Below are 22,134 nucleotides of genomic sequence, written 5' to 3'. Positions count from 1 at the left end.
AGCGGAGCCGTATTTCAGACACTCTCTCACACTTGGAAAGACACCTGAGGACTTCACCTACTATTTTTTTTTTAAAATTATATTTGGATGGATGATAATGAAGGTAATAATGGTAATATTTTTCAGCAACAGGGGCTGCCACAAACGATTATTTTGATAGTTATAAAGTACACTACTAAGCCGAAAATCTCATTTTGATTAATCACAAAGATATTCACCTGTTTTGTATTGAGGACTACATACAGAAATCACTTTAGGAAAGTTAAAGTGACTCTCTTTCGTTTTTTATAACACATGTGCTAACACTAATGTAGCATATCATTATTTTTATATTTTTTATCTTTTATTTTGCAATGATAATATAAACATGCATCTGTATGTGTCAGGTTTTTGTGAAGTATTTTATGAAGCAAAAGTTTCTATGCCCCTAAGTTAAAAACACTAATGTAGCAGAGCATAGCCGCTCGGCCAAGGGCGGGGTCGCTCCCTCGCAACTCAATGCCGAGCAAACTGGAGTATTTAAAATTCACAGGGAAAAATAAATCATGAAAGGGAACCGCGTGGCATTCCAAGTCACACAGGAGTGCTATCGCTCTCACTTTCGTAACTTTTTGGACTGTCGAATTGTCTACACTTCTAGTACAGCGAGACTCATGAAACAGCTGCCCCAAGAGGCTCCGCCTGTCTCGGCCAGTCACTCTCACATGATTCGTTTAGTAACAGCATGCAAAACACAATCGTCAGATTAGAACCCGATTCTGTGTATTAAATGCAACTGCTCAGTGCAGCACAACAACATTTGGACATAACTAATCGTCTGTCATCTTGCCATTGTTGATGCTGCTTCCAAGGATACCCTGCGTGTATCGTTACAGCCGAGAGCATCACAGCTCCACAATCTGATGCTGCTCATAAAGTGGTAAAAGCGCACCCTGCTCCGGTTGCATTCAGAAGCGAAGCAGGGTGGGCTTAAAGCGGACCGAGACCCACAATTTTTGAGCAGACCAGAGTTCGGTTGTTTAGTCCGAACTAAAGTTCGGATGTGCGTTTACATTTACAAAACAAAGCGGACTATCTGGGAAAAAGAACTCTGGTCAATTTAAACAGTGCTACTGTGAAAGTGCCCTAAGATGATAGTCACCGCGCTACATACTAATGAGAACGTGAATGCTAAGCTAACGCTCCTAGCCAGTTATCATCCTGTTTCAACGGCGTCACCATCCCTTTCCTTCCTATCCCTCCCAGCTATGATATCTTCCAGGCAGCTGTGATAAAATCAGACAACTTGCACCTCATTCAACCAAATTGTAGTAACACGCCCCCTTCACCTATTCAGTAACGGTAATGGCTTTGCAAAGATGGGAAAAGTAATTAATTACATTACTAATTAGCAGGGCTGTCAAAATTATCGCGCTAACGGGCGTTAATTTTTTTTTTTTTAAATTAATCGTGTTAAAATATTTGACGCATTTAACGCACATGCCCCGCGCAAACAGATTAAAATGACAGCAAAGTGTCATTTCCACTTGTTACTTGTGTTTTTTTGGTGTTTTGCCACCCTCTGCTGGCGCTTGGGTGTGACTGATTTTATGGGTTTCAGCACCATAATTATAATTGACATCAACCATGGCGAGCGGCTAGTTTTTTTTTGATTGAAAATTTTACAAACTTTATTAAAACCAAAACATTAAGAGGGGTTTTAATAAAAAATTCTATAACTTGTACTAACATTTATCTTTTAAGAACTACAAGTCTTTCTATCCATGGATTGCTTTAACAGAATGTTAATGTTAATGCCATCTTGTTGATTTATTGTTATAATAAACAAATACAGTACTTATGTACAGTATGTTGAATGTATATATCCTTCTTGTGTCTTATCTTTCCATTCCAACAATTTACAGAAAAATATGGCATACTGTATTTTATAGATGGTTTGAAAAGCGATTAATTACGATTAGTTAATTTTTAAGATGTGATTAATTCGATTAGAAATTTTAATCGTTTGAAAGCCCAACTAATTAGTAGAGGTGTGCGAAATTTACAATTCTTAGATTATTCGCGATTCGGCCAAGGAAGATTTGAGAAAGATTCACAAACATCCAAATTCCAATTATTTAATTATACCAGGTAAAGCGGAAGTAAAACACAGTAGGCGTGGTCTTTGGGACGCAATGAAGAACGGACCGAGAGTAGATATCATGTTCAACTCATGCCACTTGATAAAAAAAAAAAACAATCATACCTGAATGCGGCCGACAGCCGCTACAAACAACGCCCAGTTGCTAGTTGCTAAAAACATACGGCTACAGTAGATATCATATATATGTAGAACTAGATGCAAACTGACAGACGACGGCGGTGTTAGAACATGTATTATTGAACAGAGATGCTAAATGACAGACTTGCCGGCGTTAGTAAACAGCCGCCATCTTAAAGCAGTAGACTTCTCTAGAAGGCTCTTTTGTAGTGAACCTAATGAACTTTTTATCTAAAATACTCCTAAATCGGCAAAATCTTGTCTTGAATCTATCTTTAAATGATGAAGCAGTTTTAAAACTTTGACATGTCAAAAGTAGACAGGAGGGAAATTATGGAATAACACAACATTAAATTCATTGAATGTAGTTTAAAGCTGCTGATACAGAATGGGAACTGGAGTATTTTATTTATTGTTATTTTTGTATATTTGTTTACTGTTATATGTTAACTTGATACTGAAATAGTGGTTTGGTTTAGCCTGAGAGGATTTTTTAACAATTTTGGAACTAACGTACAAATCATTAAAAAAAAAAAAAAAAAAAGGGGGGGTGCATCAATAATCGTTTCATAATCGAATCGGAGCCTCTGAATCGTAATTGTAATCGAATCGTTAGGTGCCCAAAGATTTCCAGCTCTACTAAGGGTTAGGGTTAACGTCGTTATTAACATCACTGTTCATGATAGCTGTCATAAGCATACATTAATACTTATGACAGTATCATGTCATCATTGACGGTCTTATGATAGTCATATGACGCCACTGTCAAAGTGTTCCCTAATATGTTTTCACAGTCAAATATATACTATGAAGAGGCTCAAAAAAAACCCAATTTGGATCCTTTTTAGACGAACAATTGCTACCGACTAATTTGATCTGTGGTCATCCATAGTAGCAACAATGGTTGAACTGTATCACAAATCCATAAACAAAGGTTATACTGTTTGGCTCCCATTTGATTTCTTGGATACACACTTGTTTGCCTATAGCATTCTGTGGGGTGCGGCCCGTGGCGCGCAAGCGATAAAGGGGGTTTTGACAGGAGAAGGAGGAGTAGAGTCAAACCTCCAGAGGCGCAGCTGGCCTCAGGGACTAAATTTAGAGGTGGAGAGAGGGAAAAAAAAGTCAAAGGGCTTTGCAAAGCAGAAGCGAAAAACACGCCGTGAAAGGGAGAAGAGATTGATTTAGATAAACCACAAAGGCAGAAACCCAACAGAGAAAAAAGATAGTTATGAGTATTTTTTTTTTTTTTTTAATCAACACAGTCAAGTAGGGGAGAATTACAGCTCTGCTACCGTCAATCTTTTCAATCTCACAACACTTCAATTGACTTAGTTTCACTTATTCAATGTCAAAAACCATCCAAATGAGAAGATACTTCATCACTCAGGCGGATTACATAGAGGGCAAAACTCCATTCCGCTAAGCAAACGGGCTCACCTGTACATCAATGCAGTTGACGTTATTGATTTTACTCAAGCGCACTCTCCCCGAGCCTTTGAATACCATCAAAGGGTCAAGCCAATGACGTTGGAGTATTGAGGTCGCGAATGGAAAAGCCGAGCGACAGAATGAATCGGCCGCCAAAGCCGCGCTCGACTTTGCTTTTGCCCACTTTACAGGGTCAATTTACCCGTTTTATGAAACTGGAACTTTTTGATTTTCCTCTTTTAAAGTTGCAGCTGGAGCTTTGCGCTTGTGTGTAATTAGCTGGCCTTTTGTGCAGAGACGCCCATCCATTTCTATTCGTTTCTTTACTAATAATGCGAGTTGGAGCAAGTGGGAGCTTTGTCATCTTGCATTGTGTGATCAGAGGCCGTTTTGTTTGAATCAACGTCGCATAAACAAAGCCGACTCATGTAAAATGCATGAGCTCCTCCAGCGAGAACAAAGTTCCCAATTTAGCACTAAAAATCAACTTTTACATCCCAAATAACCTCTTAAAGAGAACGTACGCTACTCACGAGTCACTTCAAGATGAAAAGTTGAGGTCTGTGTGACCATTGCGCTTGACTTTCTATATTTTGACAACACGCTGTAATTACTCAGAGCAAAAAATAAGCAGGAATGAGGATGATGATGATGTCACACTAAATGACTTGGAGCCAGGCTGCAATTATAGAAAACCCTAATAGGCAAGTGCATGAATATACATTAAACAGTATATGGAACATGATTTAATGGCAATAACTTACACTTACAATGGGTTTAAAAGCAGAGCATGTGGTTTGGCCTTGTAAAATTAGTATGTGTACTTGAGGAAAGCGGGTGTGTACACTTGCACATATGATGGGATAGAATGGGGGTCAATTGCAGTGTTGTCAGTAACGCGTTACTGTAATCTGATTACTTTCGTTCAGTAACGAGTAATCTAACGCGTTCAATTTTTTGAAGCCAGTAATCTGATTAAAGTTTGTTTCCTTAGTGTCTGTGCGTTACTATTTTGTTTTTTCCTCATAATGTATGTAGAATAAAGAATACTGTAGTCATGTACGAAGAGAATCTAAATAGGAAATATTGCTCGAGTTTGGCAGTGACATCGGATGTCACGTTTTCTCATCGGGGGGAAAAAAACGGGTCACGTGTATTACCATGCTATGAGCGCTGTTGGCGGCTAACAAACAACTGGCTACCTCTCAGGATGCTAACAGTGGAAGACGTAGGAGAAGAACCACAAACGGCTGCATTTGCTTATTGGACATACAGCCATGACTTCACATTTCTCTCCAATAAAGATGACCAAAAATATTTCTGTGCGTCGCAAACTTTGCACTGGCTCAAAAAGGCAGTCGACCGCTAATAACTCTACATCTAATTCAAGGAACCACTCGGAATTATAGCACAACGCGACAAAAATCGAAATAAAGCCATCAGGTAACGAGACAGCCAGCACTTTTACAGTTTGTAACCAGCCTTTACGTACATTTTATAGTTATAGTTTGTAACCATAGGCGGAGTGCGACTTTGTGTGTGTGTGTGTGTGTGTGTGTGTGTGGTGGTGGGGGGACAAAACAGCGAGTCAAAAGTCTGGACACGCCTCATCATTTGTGCTTTTTATATATTTTCACTACTATTGTAAATTCTCACTGAAAATATCAAAACTATGAATGAACATGAGGAATTATGTACTTGAAAACAGGTTTTTATATTCTACATTCTTCAAAGTATCCACCCTTGAGGTGTCTCCAAACTTTTGGCCGATACTGCATGTATTATGAAATACTTTATGAATTGTTTTTGTTGTTTGTTTTATTGCTTTACAACTTTTATAGACAGCATTTTAACGGCTAGGTCTTTATCTTAAAGCAGATATGTCCAAAGTCCGGCCCGGGGGCCAAATGCGGCCCGTGGTCAAATTTCATCCGGCCCCCAGCCTCTGTCCTAAAATCAATAATGTCTGGCCCACATACAGACTTAATAAGTTGGTCAGCAGTACTGCTACCAGCATATGAAGTAGCTTACACACTAAATGCTACTCATCATTTACCCACTAAAAGGCAGCAGCACTCTAAGCAACATTTCCCCATGTGACCCTTTACTCCCAATTTTCTAAAATGACGACAATCAACAACAACAAAAAGCTGTCTGTGACGGCCGACGCTTCAAGGGTAGGTGGAAATTGGACTATTTCTTCACTAAAATCCGCAACAACTGTGTCCGCCTCATTTGCAAAGAGACAGTCACTGTTTTTAAAGAGTTCAATGTGAGGCGATATTACCAAACAAGACACACTGACATGTACGACAAGATTACAGGGAAGATACGTTGTGAGAAATTGAAGCAACTTGAAGCTAGTTTATTTCACAGTAGTATTTCGCAAGAGCCCGAGAGTCGAAAGAGAACGCCACAACGGCTAGTTGTGAGATTGTTGAAATTATTAATTAAATAATAAAAAAATAATAATAAAGCAAATGTGACGCACAGGATGGCTTGCTAAAATTTGCTTAAATATATTGTTCTTAGGGCTGTCAAACGATTAAAATTTTTAATCGAGTTAATCACAGCTTAAAAATTAATCATAAATAATCGCAATTCAAACCATTTATAAAATATGCAATTTTTTCTGTAAATTATTGTTGGAATGGAAAGATAAGACACGAGACCGATATATACATTCAACATACTGTACATAAGTACTGTATTTATTATAACAATAAATCAACAAGATGGCATTAACATTATTAACATTCTGTCAAAGCGATCCATGGATAGAAAGACTTGTAGTTCTTAAAAGATAAATGTTAGTACAAGTCATAGAAACTTTATATTAAAACCCCTCTTAATGTTTTCGTTTTAATAAAGTTTGTAAAATTTTCAATAAACTAGTAGCTCGCCATTGTTGATGTCAATAATAATTATGGTGCTGAAGCCTGAAAGTGCTGAAACCCATAAAATCAGTCGCACCCAAGCGCCAGCAGAGGGCGGGAAAACACCAAAAAACACAAGTAACACGTGAAAATGACATTTTGCTGTCATTTTAATCTGTTTGAGCGGGGCATGTGCGCTAAATGCGTCAAATATTTTAACGTGATTAATTCTAAAAAATTAATTAACGCCAGTTAACGCGATGATTTTGACAGCCCTAATTGTTCTACGTAAAAAACGTCAGCCAAGGTCGGCCCCCCCAAATTTTTACGACACCAAATCTGGCCCCCTTTGCAAAAAGTTTGGACACCCCTGTCTTAAAGGGAGAGTTCAGAAATTTTGACATTAGGCTTAATCTTCGAGTTAGCGGGGGTTTAATTAGTCGTTGGAGTTGTTTTGAACAAATTCCGTGCAGTTTGTCAGTTATTTGTTAGTTTCAGGGCTCCGGAGTGGCTGAGCTAGCGCAAGTCAATGGTGGTTGAAATCAACTCCATCGACTAACATTTCCATTTTAACATTCCATCGACAACATACCCTGCTAACTCGAGGATAAAGCCTTATCTGAAAAATTAAATTACATGCGATGAAATTTTTCTGTTGAGGCAGCAAAAAGAGAAAAATTGGGAAAAGGAACTGACAAATTACTTTTAAAGTAACTTAGTTACTTTGATAATAAAGTAATCAGTAAAGTAACTAAATTACTTTTTTGAGGAGTAATCAGTAATTAAATTACTTTTTCAAGTAATCTGTGACAACACTGGTCAATTGTAGTTGGCTTCAAAATTAAAACACGATTTGATCATTCGATGAATTGTTGATTCGTCGATGAATGCCTACTTTAAACTGTTAGTGTGAATATGTTTTCTAACATTCTCATTTATTTAAATCTTTTGAGCTAACATTCTTAATTGCCTTATCACCTTTTAACAGGGTCATTTTAAACATCTCAGAAATGTGCTCACACATAACCAAACCAAGATTTCAGTTTTCTCCGCCGTCTCATGGTCTCTCGCTCGGATACCCTTAGCGATGCCTGCTGCAGCTCAAATTTATGCACTTTTAAATTATAGCGTGTCCGTGTTTTTTCCAGTTGCCTCCTAAAATAGACAGCGCTGGAAATTATAGGTCTTGAGTGTCCGCGGGTTGGCGTCTGTATGTGTGCGCGCGCCAGCTTGTAGAAACGCAAAATGTAGCTTACCTCTTGTCTTTAACTCACTTTCTGCCATTGATGACAATAGTAGCCCTTCCCCCAATCGCCATGGCAACCCTAACCGTTCCCCAGCCTTCCATCATCCCACCTTGGTGGTAGTAAATATTTCCCGAAACAGGTGAACATCCTGCACGTGTAGAGTATAAAAATGCGAGCGTATGCAGGGAAGACAGATGGGCCCTCTTAGATGTCGAATGACAGATGAGCCTCTCCAGGGGCCCGCCTGGCCGAGGCGCCGACGCCAAGAAATGAGTGATTACAGGAAAGATGTAATATCCGCTCCGAGACATTTGTACGTCAGAAACATGTTTTTTTTTGGTGGTATAGACATCACTTGGACAACCGGCGTTAAGAAACCTTTATCTGCGGAGCACATGGCGGGAGGAGTGTTAGCCGGTAGCGATTGTTTCCGTCACATTCATCTGTCTGTAGTCAAGAGGAAGCGATGGTTCTTTGCAACACAAAGGCAAAACGTGTTCTTGGCAGGAAGGAGCGACAGGCATCATTAATCGTCTCAAACGGCAACAAGATTTAAGACCGACTGAGATACATTCATGAATCTTGTAGAGGTAGCAAAATAGCTGCAAAAATCCATCTCATTAATATTACATAAATTCACTTTTGACTTGAAATAAGTGAATTCATCAGCCAATAAAATAAGATGGGGAAAATATTTGGACTACATTTAAAAGAAAATAAACCTTTTTAAGATGTCATGAATTTGCAGTGCATGCCCAGAATATCAAGTGTGTCATTGTCAAGCGCTAATTTAACGCAGCTAATTTCGTTTATGAAATATAAATAGATCCACTTCATTACGGCACTGTGTTAATGTGGAGCTACTACTCGCTGAGTCAGTTTGTCTCCTGCCAACACGTCCGCTCCAACCCCATTTGGAGGACGACGCGTCCAGCCGGGCCTGACTGCGGCGCGGAATCTTCAGGGAGGATGGCGGCGGTCGGGAAAAAAAAGAAACCATTGGACAGATGGACACGCAGTAATAAGAAGAGATGAAAAGGAATAGGGTAGGTTTATGGGAAGCATTTAATCCAGGCGTGTTAATCAACAGTTTTTTCCAACATTTTAAAATGGCGCAATAAAAGTAATGTGTCACATTATGAGATACTAAAAATAGGAGCAATCACATTGGCTCTATTGGTCTGTTAACCCATTTGGAAAAGATAGTTGAACTTTATAAGTTTTAAATATATATATATATGTTTGTATGTAAAGCATGTGACACTAAAACCACATATATGATCCTTAGTAAATTTGTACAAATGAAACTTGATGAGCGCCCCCCTTGCTGGAGCTGCACTGGCTCACCCCCGATTGACTGGGGAGGGGCCATGGCCCTGGGGTGGTCCCCGCGAAGAATTTCAACTTTTCTGCAGGACTATCACACGTCAGATGGGATTTACGCATGACTGGGTGCAATTAGACACACTCAAGTAGAGAAAATATCGGTGCCAGGATTAGCGATCAGTCAGCATAGAATAGGATGTCAACATATTGACACTGACAAGTGATTCACATACTACTGGGTTCCACACCTCACATTGCTGATTGTTGTAAGCTCCACCCCAACTAATCACATCTCTTTCTAACCCCCCCCCTCCATTTTCCCCTCGGTCATCAGGCCCCCCACATGGTTTCAACCGGAAATACAATTGGCTAACGAAAGCACTACTATATGTATAGTTAGCATAAGCGTTGAAGGTATTTCTTGTCGTTGTTTGTTCTTCTTTTCTGTCTCTCTCTCCTTATATATACATATATATATATATATATATATATATATATATATATATATATATATATATATATATATATATATATATATATATATATATATATATGAGTCTGGATAGCTCAGTCGATAAAGCATAATCTCCCTGCAAAATATATACACGTCAAAAAGTTTTAAACTTTTTTTTTTTTTTTTTAAAGTGGAAAAACTTTTGGACGCAGTTTTTTTTTTTGAAGTGGAAAAAGTTTTGAAGGCACTTTTTTTCGATTGAATCATTTTGACACAAAGATGCAATTTTGACACAAAGATGCAACTTCAACGCTACTTCCGGCATGTTTGAGTGGCAAGTGACTACGCCAATTACATTAAAACATGAAGCAAGAATCATGGCCATCAGGGCTCCATCCAGCCATCGGACTCTGCTACTCGAGTCTAAGCCGAAAATAGGGCACCGGTACGAGGGTGCTACAGCATGGCCTCACTGGAGTGCCCGCGACGGTTCGGTGGCAAGAGGGGACGCACCACCAACCCCACGCCCATCCCTAACCCGTCCACCCACCCGGGCCACAAGCCGCCGCCGCAGCCCCCCAGCCGGCGCAGCACGCCACGGGGCCCCCAGCGGCCCACCAAGCCCAGGGCAGGGCAGGGTCCCCCGCCGTTGCAGGCAACATCCAGCCAATAAGTTGCCGACCAGCCAGCGATCTGCGGCGGAGCACAGGGCGGATACCCAGTTAGAGAAGAGAAGGGAAGGCGGAGGCAGGAGAACGCCGAGGAGCCACCGAGGAGCCGCCGTGGGGCGACGCGAGACCGGAGCCCCGACCTCCCCCCACTCCCACGGCCGGCAGCCCGGGCAGAGAGGAGGCCACGCCTCGGGAGCCATACAAAAAAAAAAAGTGTGGGACCCACCTACCACCCTATTACTGTGGCTGTCAGGTTCCCAGCACCGTGATGGGATTGTGATATACACGTCATATGTGAAACTTCAACTTCAAAACTTATGAAACATCAACGCAAAATATAATTTCGCCATATATTTTCCTTTTATACCACATATACAATTTTTACTTGTTTCATACTCAAATTCTTTAACTATTTTGTATGAAAAGAATGCAAAAGTAGCCACTTTCAAGAATAAATCACAGTATGAGACTTACTACTAAAGATTTATTTCTGGAATTGATGTAAAATGTTTTTTCGATTTCTTTTCCGTATGGAAAAGCCAACGGTAAGTGACCCAGAAATGCACCAAAATCAATAGGGAGTGACCCAGATTTTTTTTTTTTTTTTTAAATGAGAAGAAACACAAGTATGAAGAATGAGTTAACATTATTAGGACCTAAGATTGATCCCTGTGGAACACCATTTATCCAACAGGGAAGGTTGGCAGCGCACTCCCAGTCACAATAGATTGGAAGGACGTCCATCACTGTCTATGGCACTGAAGCATAATCTATCACTGCCAGCCTCGGATGAATTTTGTCACATTTTAAAACTGCCTCAACGTCATAATATGAACAGACCTCACACTCAGTGTCACTTCCTGCCTAACGGAAAGTTTCCATGTGTCGTATAACCTTTAATGTAGAAAAAAAGTAGGCCACAACGCAAGTGGAAATTGCGACACACAAAAAAATCCTGAAGTGCCTTGAATACCAAAGCCTGGTAGCATTTATCAGAATTTAAAGAGCATCTTAGGGTCTATTCAATTCTGTCCTTAGTGGGAAAAGTCCAATATTTAGAGTGGAAAATCAGTTCTGCTTCCCAGTAGCCAGCTACTGTAGTTTGAATGTTCCTCAGGCAGACGTTTAATGAGTCGTGGCTTGGCGCACGTCCTCTTAATTAAAGCTATGATTCACTTCTCTTGCACCATGCTGTCTACATGTGGCAGCTAAGGACACGCGCTGTCAACACGCAACACTTGCAGCGTCGCTCAGTTTTCAGAATACTACCGCCAAGGCTAAACGCGAGGATGTAAACGTGCAAGATTTCAAAAAGTCTGCGGAAACACCCTCCATATCTACACCCTAATTTAACAAATGGGTCTGTTAGCATCGGTCGTAGCAACATCATGTATCTTGGGAGCTCATTAGTTTTTGTGTGGTCACTATTGCTCGTTTAAAAAAAAAAAACACATAATGAGGTTTGCGAGTTTCCCGCGGAGATTCGAGGAGAGATGTCCAGCCTTTCCCCTCTGTGTGCAGAAACACACAAATGCAACATTTATCAGGCTTCAAGGAGACGCAGTCACAGGCGGGTGCGAGCAGAGAGAGCAAGGTAAGCGTAAAAAAGCCACCGCAAGGACTTAACAATCGCTCGTGAAAAAAAACTACCCGCCTAAACTGAAATAGAAAAATGGTTCGACACGATACAGAACATTTACAACTCACCTTTTACTATAAAACATGTTTTTTATGACTACGACAGAGCAAGAACAAACAGCAAAAGCAAGTCAAATGCGCTTATGTCTGTCCACTGTTTGGGAAAATAAGCATTAAACGACCTAATCTGCATTTTATGATGTTTTGGGGGCAGATGCGGAGCAGCAGACTGCACATTGCTGACTCGCCAAGTTGCCATCATTAATGTCAGCGCCTCTGATGCATTGGAGACCACCCGTACAATATGTCACACATGAGTGCACCTGAGGAGGAAATCGATATGTCTCTACACTTTTGATCATTTCACTTACCAGCAGTGCTGTTTTTGGCAGCCCTTTTAAGTTTCGTCTTAGTCTTTGGGACGATAATAGTTATTTGGACGCTCGCCGTTAGCATTAGGCTAATGCTATGCTAACGCTACGAGTTACATTTAGTGTGTGATGATTACCCAGCACAGACCTTTAAAGGCAAAAGCAACATTCTCTCTGGCCAAAAAAAAACAAATCTTACCGTGCCTGCAAGCCTTGAGAAGCGAGTACAAGGGATGGGGGGGGCGTAGCACGTCAAATGAGTGACACAACCAGACACTGCTACGATGCAGGCTAACTACATATAAAATGTCATTCATTGTGAACATGTGACGGAAACTATTGCGCATTTTTGCCTCGTTCTTGTCTCGTCAGACTAAAACTGGCATTCGTCTGGTTATGTTTTAGTCTCCCGAAACACGTTTTTAGCTCGTTATTGTCTCGTCGTCGTCATGAAAAAAAGTGTTCGTTGATGAAATATTTTTGTTATCGTCATCGTTGACGAAAACAACACTGCTGACTAAGGGAGTGCCAAAGAATAGATTATTAGATGCATCGCTATTCGACAAGTGACGATTCGATTAAGATTCACAAATGTTCAAAAACAATTATTTTGCCTATTAACTTTATGACAGCCGCTCGTAGCGGAACGAAATTCAAGACACGTCTGCCGCCCGGAAACCATTAACGGACGCACGCACAACGTGATGAATGCTACCGGTTACTGAGTGAGAGATTTACTCCTTTTCAAAAGACTGGAAATAAATTTGTGTATGAGACAGGCAGGGACCTGGCGGTTGCGCTTCTGTGCGCAAGTTATTTTTAGAGCGAGAGGGGGAGATAGTTTGTTGCTCCTAGTCTTTCAGTTGTCCAGCAGTAGTTTCAAGTCATGTCAATTGAAAAATGTCCTGCGTGTGTTGCTGAGTCCCATGCGCGTCTACAAGAGGTAAGTACACGAACCCACTTGTACTGTTTAGCCTTTATTGTTGTTTTTAAGATGTTAACAGTTAGCGCCGAGCGCTAAGCTAGTTAGCGAATCATCTAAATTTGATGTCCATTTGTTCTTTGTTGGTGAACGCAAGTTACTCTAAATGCAGAACGTGAAAAACCATGATTTAAGTACAGCAATAACATTACAAACACGTGAAATAGTACAGAAATCTGTGAAAACAAAGTATATTGGTTCAAAGAAGTCCTTTTTCTAAAAGTCATTTTGTTTCCAGAAAATGTGGAATTCATTCCACCTGTATAGGTTTTATTGTATTGTTGAGAGAAATAAGTACTGCCTTTGAAATAGCTAATGTTTTTGCACCTTTTTGTGAAAAAGAGCATCTCAAGGTCAGCTGTGTGTTGTATGGACATGTTGAGAAATACGTACTGCCTTTCCATCGTTCCTGTTGAATCATTAAGATATTTTAAATAAATAATGGACATAAATTTGCTAGGCTACTTGATTAATTAGTAATGTACAATGCATCGATAATCGAGATAATCGAGATAAGTAAAGACCCGATCGATCGGGTCCGATCACGTCATTTTCTAAGTATCGGAATCGGCAAAAAAATATCGGACATGCCTTTTTTTAATATATATATACATATATATATATATATATACACACATATATATATATATATATATATATATATATATATACATATATATATACATATATACATATATATATACATATATATATCTTAATCAAATCGTTTTCTAATTGTATTTAACGTTACAGACAAAATGTCTTACATTCATCCAGAGTCTTTAGTTTTGGCTTAAAGTAGGGCTATCAAATTTATCGCGTTAACGGCAATAATTAATTTTTAAAAAATTAATCACGTTAACGCATGCCCTGCACTACCCACTCACGCATTGTTGCATTCAATCTATAATGGCGCCATTTTCCCTGTATATAGAGCTGAAAGGCAGCGTAAAATGAGTAGAGAGAATTTTGGCAGCCTTTGGAGCTTTTTTATAATTGGCTAAAGCCTTACAATCCCTCTCTCAACAATTAGCAATATAGTGGGAAGCAATGTGGGGAAGAAAGGTAGTAGTTGATCTTTTTCTTAACACCCTATGTTATTTCCCAACGCGGAGAAGATGTATCAATTGGTGCCAATATGCACAGTCATGGTTGCACTTCCCATCATGCATTTGGGCAGAACAGTTAAATGGTGACAGTATCATTTACTGAAAGCTCAACAAATACACTAGATGGCATTATTTAGTCACAATATACAAAGTCACATTTATCCTTTAAGAATTACAAGTCTTTCTATCCGTGGATCCCTCTCACAGAAATAATGTTAAGAATGTAAATGCCATCTTGAGGATTTATTGTCATAATAAACAAATACAGTACTTATGTACTGTATGTTGAATGTATATATTCGTCCGAGTTTTATTCATTTTTTTCTTAATGCATTGCCAAAATGTATATGATCGGTAAAAATGATCGGGAATGATTGGAATTGAATCGGGAGAAGAAAAAAAAAATCGGATCGGGAAATATCGGGATCGGCAAATACTCAAACTAAAACTATCGGGATCGGATCGGGAGCAAAAAAACATGATCGGAACAACCCTAATCAAAACAAACCTCTAGTATTTAGTAGCACCACCTCTAGCTTTTTTGCAGTCTCTGAGGCATGGACTTGATGAGTCCAATCAAGTGTCAAGAGTCAATAATCTGCATTGGACAAGGTGTCAAGGGTAGGTTTAGGGTTAGGGTTGGCAGATGCTCAAACTAAAACCATCGGGATCGGATCGGGAGGAAAAAAACATGATCGGAACAACCCTAGAGATAAGCGTGATCATTGTTCAGTAATCGAATCGTAGCATAATGAATCGTAATCGAATCGAAACGTGGGGTGCACACCCGTACTGCTGACCAGAAATGAAAAGAAAATGCCTCAAAATCAACAGGAAGTGACCCAGGAAGGACCCAAAATCAACAGCAAATGCACAACGGGGGTTTCCAGACCAGTGCTGCCAAGCAATTCCTGTAGAAATTGCATTTTCCAGTTTACAATGTGGTGACTTGTGAACTAATTTAATAACAGGAGACAAGCATGAAAACTCCCTTTTACGAGGGTGAGGCAGGCCTGATACGCGTTTGCTGGAGCTTTGATAATCTGCAAGGATTAGTCATGAATGGAGATGCTGGAAAACTCACGGGTTCATCTCTCCCTCCCTCCCCCCGCCACGCCGCAACGTTAGATGTGGGATTTAACGACACAGCTGGGCAGGACTAGCGAAGATCACACACACAAACAGGACGTCCTGGAAGAGATGCAAAGTCCAATTTTAATGCAGAAGAAAGTACCAAGTGCTTGTTGCCACGTGTAGCCCTGGAGCTGCAGGTTGTCCATCATTTCAATGGCACACAGAGAGTCAAAAAATCTAGTTTTATGTTTTATTACAATTACTGTCATCCCGTGTTTGACATTCCTGACCCTCGCTGTCAACTCCAGCTGACGATGCGGCAACGCCGGGTGAGGAATTTCAAGTTTTACGTCGAAATTCCACAGGCGGAACCTTTCATTTTTTGCCCAAGACGTGCTCAGTCGTTGCTTTGGGAGCGGTGTAGCTTTGTCACCCGAATCTCCGTTGAGCACGCATGTGGCGTGGCGGTGCGAAACGGACCAGATCTGCAACCTCAGCACGTGCGAGCACAGAAACGTCATACCCTTTTCGGAGGTATTTCAACAAGGAAACCAAATTTTATAGACTTCTGTCGAGGTCACGATGATGAATCTTATGATTTCACTCAATGGCGTACCACAAGCAACACGTCACTTCCGTTCATTAATATTCATGACATTAGCTACTGTTGCTAAGTAGGGACAAGCCAACGTTTGTCCCTAATAGGAAACGAATGGAAATCGTGTATGAAGGAGATGTTTAGAGACCTAAACCTACCAATTCTCTCCAAAAATGATGTGCCTGGTGCCAAATTCACTGGCAAAGATGTGGAAGAACATAAAAATGTTCAGTTAAAGCAGTACTTCTCAAATGGTGGGGCGCGCCCCCCCAGGGGGGCGCAGAGCGATGCCAAGGGTGGCGCGAGTGACCTCGGGGAACATGCTTTTTTTTTTTTTTTTTTTTTTTTTTTTTTGCCGTACTAGAATAAAGTGTACTTGCACATCCACTCCGTGGGTGGCAGTGGCGCTCTTATTTTCAAAGTGCGTGCAGTATTTTTGAAGTAAGCAAGAGCACGCGGAAGAGACTCATGCAGAGCTGGACTCACCAGCGACCCACTGTCTTCTCCGGAGTCCGGTTCTCACGTGTCCGGCCAAGAAGTGCCGTTTTCGGCTTGGGATCGTCACGACCACCGCCCTCACCTACGGGTCTCCCTCGGCCGCCGAGAATGCGCTTTTTTCGGGCCGTTGCCTTTTGGCTTTGACTTTTAATATAGTGGGAAATGAGGAAAGACCACTGTTTACTGAGTCTAAAAATGATTATAGCGGAGAGTCTGAAGCCAAATCAGTTAAGACGCCACTTAAAGACATTAGACCTCAATCTCATTGATAAGCCGCTTGATTGTTTTTCAGCGAAAACGTGCTGAATATTGCCAATTGTCACAATCGTCCCGCTTTGTCAGTGTTATATCAGTAAACCAGTGAGCACTGTGGTGAATCAGCAAAAATAAAAACTTTCCTTCTGTCTAAAGACACTTTTTTCCCCCCTTCTATTCAGTTTTGTTTTTTTCGGTCAAATTTTTTTGGCATGTTGTCCTGAAGAGTAAATGTTTCTAATCATTTTGAATTTGTTATTATTTACGGATTTTATTACATTTTATTTTTCAGTATCAAATGGTCAAAAATGTACCTTGAGTGTATTTTTAGTTTGGATGTGACTTTTTTTTTTTTTTTTTTACTTCAGGCAAATTGATGCGCGTTGTCTTTTCTGTTACAAGCAAAACAATGTTAATAAAGTTATACTTTATTATAAGTTGATCTATGTTACTTTTTTTCTTTAATAGAAAAAAAGGACACAATGTTAGGCTGAGGCGTACTTATAGTAATATTATAGACAAATGATACTATTTACAGTGGCGGCAGAGAGTTGGGGGGGGGCGCGAAACATTTACGTCTTCCTTGGGGGGGCGTAACAGAAAATAATTGAGAAGCACTGAGTTAAAGAGATGGCTTGAGTGTCGAAGGCTGAAAAAGACGAAAAAAACGAGCCGACCTAAGCATAGCTTTAGCTTTTTTATCAACGCGACTGACAATGACATTCTCCTGTTTCAACAAGCTATCCTTTACCATCAGCCCTGTCTTTCTTATATATCCTCTGGTTGTCCTACGTCTCTTACTGTTGTTGGGGGTAATTTAGTTAGCTTTGTGTAGTGATCGCAAATGCTACTCAGTGACAGCCAACGAACACTTAATTTTTTCATTGATAACACATCTTAAATTCTATAATTTATTTACAATTCCCCCTTACTAAAGTTGTTTTTTTATTATAAATATAACAGAAACGGTAACAGTGGCAGTCAGATACCATTGTAATTCTTTTCAGGTCATTCATTGTCAAACAGAAGCAATACGGCACAATGTTACGCAAAAAAAATAAGTTAAAAATATAAAAATGGCTTACCTCTTTGTCCTCTGAAAGACCATGCCAACCCAACAAAACGTTTACTGCATATGAAATGTGAATGGATCACCGAGCTGGTGTTAAAGTCCGCGCAAGTTGATTCGGTCTTCACATTTTTTCCTCCCGAGTTTTTGGTTTCCGGAAACATATGAAGAAATCATCCTTCATGTGTCGTAATGTCTAGAGTCGCTTCTACAAGTTCCAAAAAAGCAATGTGTCATCGGCATGTCTGTTTTTGAAAGCTTACCGGCGAAAAGTAGCACAAATTACATTGTTTCTATGCGAGGGCGGGTCTACAAAGTCCTACTTCGGCTTTACTTCCGCTTTACGATGCGACGTCACGGTCTAAAAATAGCATGCGTGCGGTACGCCATTCCCAAAGACAAGTTACAATTTGAAGGAAAATCATAGCCGCGTTGAAGAATGTTAGCAATAGCAATTTGATTTTTTTCCCTATTTTTTAATAAGAAAAAGTATACAAGTCTAGAAAATAAGAAGACCAAAGAAAATCTGCACTCAATTTGCATTATCGCCAAATCAAGATATTGTCAAGCTGGATGACTCACAAGCCGCCGGGCATCTGCAGGAATCATTTTTTTACAAAAAAATTCCAATAAGATCAGATAATACACCAGCGTGGAAATTGAAGTGGCATAATCCGACCCCCAAAACGTGCTGTTTATTGGAGGGATCAGGTGCAATCTTGAAGCGAAAAAATCAATTCTGACAAGTAACATTCGTTGTTCTCTCGTCCCTGTCATTTTAGTCAGATGTCCCTGCGATTTTTATTTGGATGACCACCATCAGCTTTGGATGCCATATGATTAACTCTAGTTAAAATGCCATTGTTTGACCCTACACACGAGACGGTATAATTACCGCCACCACATGATGACAACCTGAGGCACACAGGGTATGTGTGATGGGGGAGGCTGGCAACAGTCAGGTCTCCAACAAAGCCATATGGAGGAAAACGAGTCTCCGAGTGGAAATGACACTGACTGGACCAGAGACAACGGCTGTCTGCGCGATGCCGCCGCGTCTGCTTAACGAGAGGTCGCGACCCCGGCGAGTCCTGGGAGAGAGGCGAGAGTTTAAACATGCCACAACCATAGCGACGCTGGTCCGGGAAGGTTATCTGACAAACGACAATGGTGCCGTGTGTTTCCAGGAGAAAAGAGAACGTCAACCGAGAATGCAAATCACACAATATAAGACATGAATACAAATAGTATGTCTTGTTTAAATCTCAAATATCCTGCTTCACATGCAGATAACACTAAAACTCAATGACCTCTCTTAGGTAAAACCCTGAGAGAATGAGCCTATACAAAAAACAAAAACAAAAAAACTTTCCATCAAACCCCTGTCCCTTTACACTACTGACAAACATGAGCAATTCCTTTTGGCAGAGGTAGCGCACATAAGCAAAATTCAATCAAGCTGATATAGCGCCAAGGCAAAACAAGCGTTACCTCAAGGCACTTTTGATATGGATCAGATCCAACACCACGCCGCTCACATATTAAACAGAAGTGGCAAAACACCACATGAGCGAGTGCTTGGGGAAGGGGAAAACCCTTCCTTTTCATATAAGAGATTCTAAAGTTGACCTCGGAAAATTATATTTGGTCAAAGAATGTCAATTGACAATAGGGTTACTGGTTTTGACCACAAGGTAGTCTGGAGACGCCAATGATCATGATGAAAGCATGTGAACTTCAATGAAACTTCACAAGGAGCAATTTGTCAGTGTGAAGAGGTTTTTCCCCAAAATAATCAAAATGCCATTGATGACCTAACCAGTCTAGTATTCAGGTTCCCTGCGGCAAAGGATATTTGAACGCAAATGGTGCAGCAACACGTGGACAATGACAATACTCACAAGCCTACATTATTTTGTATGTCAAATCATCTATAGCACAATGATATGCTGTCAATTGATAAGAAATGTAAAAAAGTGTCACGATTAAGGGCCTTCTCTCTAGTGCTGCAACGATTAATCGATTAAATCGAGTAATTCGATTAGAAAAAAGCTTTGAATCAAATTTTGCTGCTTCGAGGATTCGTTTAATTAGAGTTGTAATGGTTTGTTATGAACGTGTTTGCATTTATTCATTTGGGTGGATACACTGCCCCCTAGTGGCAACAGTGAATATGAAATCTAACATGGCTGGATCCAGCTGCTCCTTGTTAAGACCAACATAAGGTTCTTTGTTCGAGCTAAGATGATTGTTTATGCATTCATAAATTACTTTAGAGGCATAATCAGCATTTTGAGGCAATATTTCTTTGAACGATTTGTTAAGAGCATTGCAAAGAAAAAAAACCACTTTGTAGCATTTAAGCTAGCGGACCTTTGCTATGCAATTAGCCAATTGTTCTTTTGTTGTACTTCGATCTTCATTTATTATTTTTTTTATACCGTTTGAGGCTAAGTTCAGGTATTTGAATTTAATTTTAAATGTATTCATTGCTCTTGTGAAATGAAGTGCAATTCTGCATAGTTTGAAAACACACTGGGGAATTTTATTTTGTATTCGCATTTAATGCTCTTTTGAAAGTGCAATCTTAGCAAGCCCTTGTTTTACATCTCCTAAAATTTATTCTGCAACGCATTAAATGTTCCTTATCTGTTTACTCATTGTTCGAACTAATTGATACATTAATTGATGAATTAATCGATAGCTGCAGCCCTGCTTCTGTCAATATAATGCAGTATTATGAGTTTCAATCAATTTTAACGGATTGTTGCTTATCCAATCGATGTATTCAGATCGACTTATCCCCTGTGGCATTAAGGTCCACTGAATTTCAATTCAATCATTTATAGAATACAATTGTATTTCTTGTTAAAAAGACAGGGCATGATTTATTTACCCATTTAAGTTTCGAATAATACCATTTCTATTCATTTTAATAGTGAAAGATAGGTGTTATTTTGAGTTACCAGCGTTGTCACGGAGGGAAAAAACTCCGAAATCAAGGCAATGCTGTATATCCACACGCTCAATGGAAGCAGCAGCTGCTTTTTTTTGTTCCGCGTGGACATAACCGGCACATGCTTTCCATCTTCTCAAAGCCGCGCGCCTCTGAGGGGGTCGTCCCGACTCCTGTGCGCCACCCTTTACGCATCTTTTACCGCACAAAGCCACGCTTCGACCGGCATATGTTTAAAAAAACGGATCGATGTGGACTCCGATCGATTCCGAGACTGCGATTCCCGAGAGAGAAGCCTGCTCCGGCATCAAGTCGTATCGATTAGGATGCTGCTGCAAAACACGCGCGCATAAAAGAGGAGACAAGAGGATCCTACCTGGTTGGAACATACTTTGGAAATAAAAGATGACCAGAATAAAGGATCCCAAACAAGTGGCGAGTACCATCCGGCATATCCTGCTCATCCTCATGAGTTCGCTTAAAGTCTGTTTCATGGCCGAGGAGAGGCGAGAAAAAAGGAGACGGGGGTGGGAGGGGGGAGCTTCCGAACACTCCAACCTTTTTGGTGGGGCTCTGCCGGTACTGATGGGGAGTCGGGAGGACCGGCCGCCGGTCATTGAGCTCAACGCATCCTACACGGAGCGTACCATCGCTGGGCGGCGCGCGGGGGGGAGGAGGAGCTGCTCGGCGACAGTGGAGGAAATGAGCGCGTCCACTTCAGCGCTTTTTGTGACTCACGTGGAATTATACAAAACATCTGCTTAATGAGTGTATTACAACGCCATTGACGGCGATAGACGTCCTATCGAGGTCTGTTCGCTGCCATTCAAAATGGATAAAACCAGGGGTGAAAGTGGCTAGAATTTCTTGCCGGAACTCCCCGACGCGAAGGTTGCCACGGAGCCAGAAATGTTATTTATTTATATATTTTTTTCCTTTTTTTTTTTTTTTTTTTTTTTTTTGGGGGGGGGGGGGTGTCAAACCTCTTACACTACTGATATGCAAAGAAAACTGTTTTAAGACAGTTATTTCTATAACACATACAAAAACTGATTTTCATTCAAAATTGTATTTTTTTTCAACAAAAACAGCAATAATCCCAACCTCCAGCTCCTAATTTTCATTTTCCCTCATTTCCTCACATACTACATGCCAAATCTCAATTTTAACTACTTAAAAACATAGGATGTATATTAAAGTTGAAGTTGATGTAAACATTTACTTTTTGGTTGTTTTTTTTAAATAAAGATATGAGCAACATACATTCAGAAAAGCAAGTACCCTAATTTTCGCACTATAAGGCGCACTTGACTATAAGC

The 22,134-nt window shown here is 40.3% G+C and overlaps 1 protein-coding gene across 3 annotated transcripts in view; it reads right to left on the bottom strand.

Moving 5' to 3' along the window:
• chst11 (carbohydrate (chondroitin 4) sulfotransferase 11) overlaps positions 1–21,642 on the bottom strand; it is a 50,895-nt gene extending 29,253 nt beyond the window's left edge. Inside the window, exon 1 of one of the 3 annotated variants that reach the window (XM_057855125.1) lies at positions 21,192–21,642. In XM_057855125.1, the coding sequence (XP_057711108.1) occupies positions 21,192–21,432 (241 nt within the window). In that variant the 5' untranslated portion in view covers positions 21,433–21,642. Of the gene's footprint in view, positions 1–7,823; positions 9,407–21,191 lie in introns of those variants that run through there. The other 2 variants (XM_057855126.1, XM_057855127.1) reach the window with 2 other exon arrangements.
• Between the last annotated feature and the right edge of the window lie 492 nt (positions 21,643–22,134).

Source organism: Corythoichthys intestinalis, chromosome 13 (genome assembly GCF_030265065.1).
Source record: "Corythoichthys intestinalis isolate RoL2023-P3 chromosome 13, ASM3026506v1, whole genome shotgun sequence".
In the NCBI taxonomy this organism is placed as follows: Eukaryota; Metazoa; Chordata; class Actinopteri; order Syngnathiformes; family Syngnathidae; genus Corythoichthys; species Corythoichthys intestinalis.
This window is presented reverse-complemented; position numbering and strand designations above follow the sequence as displayed.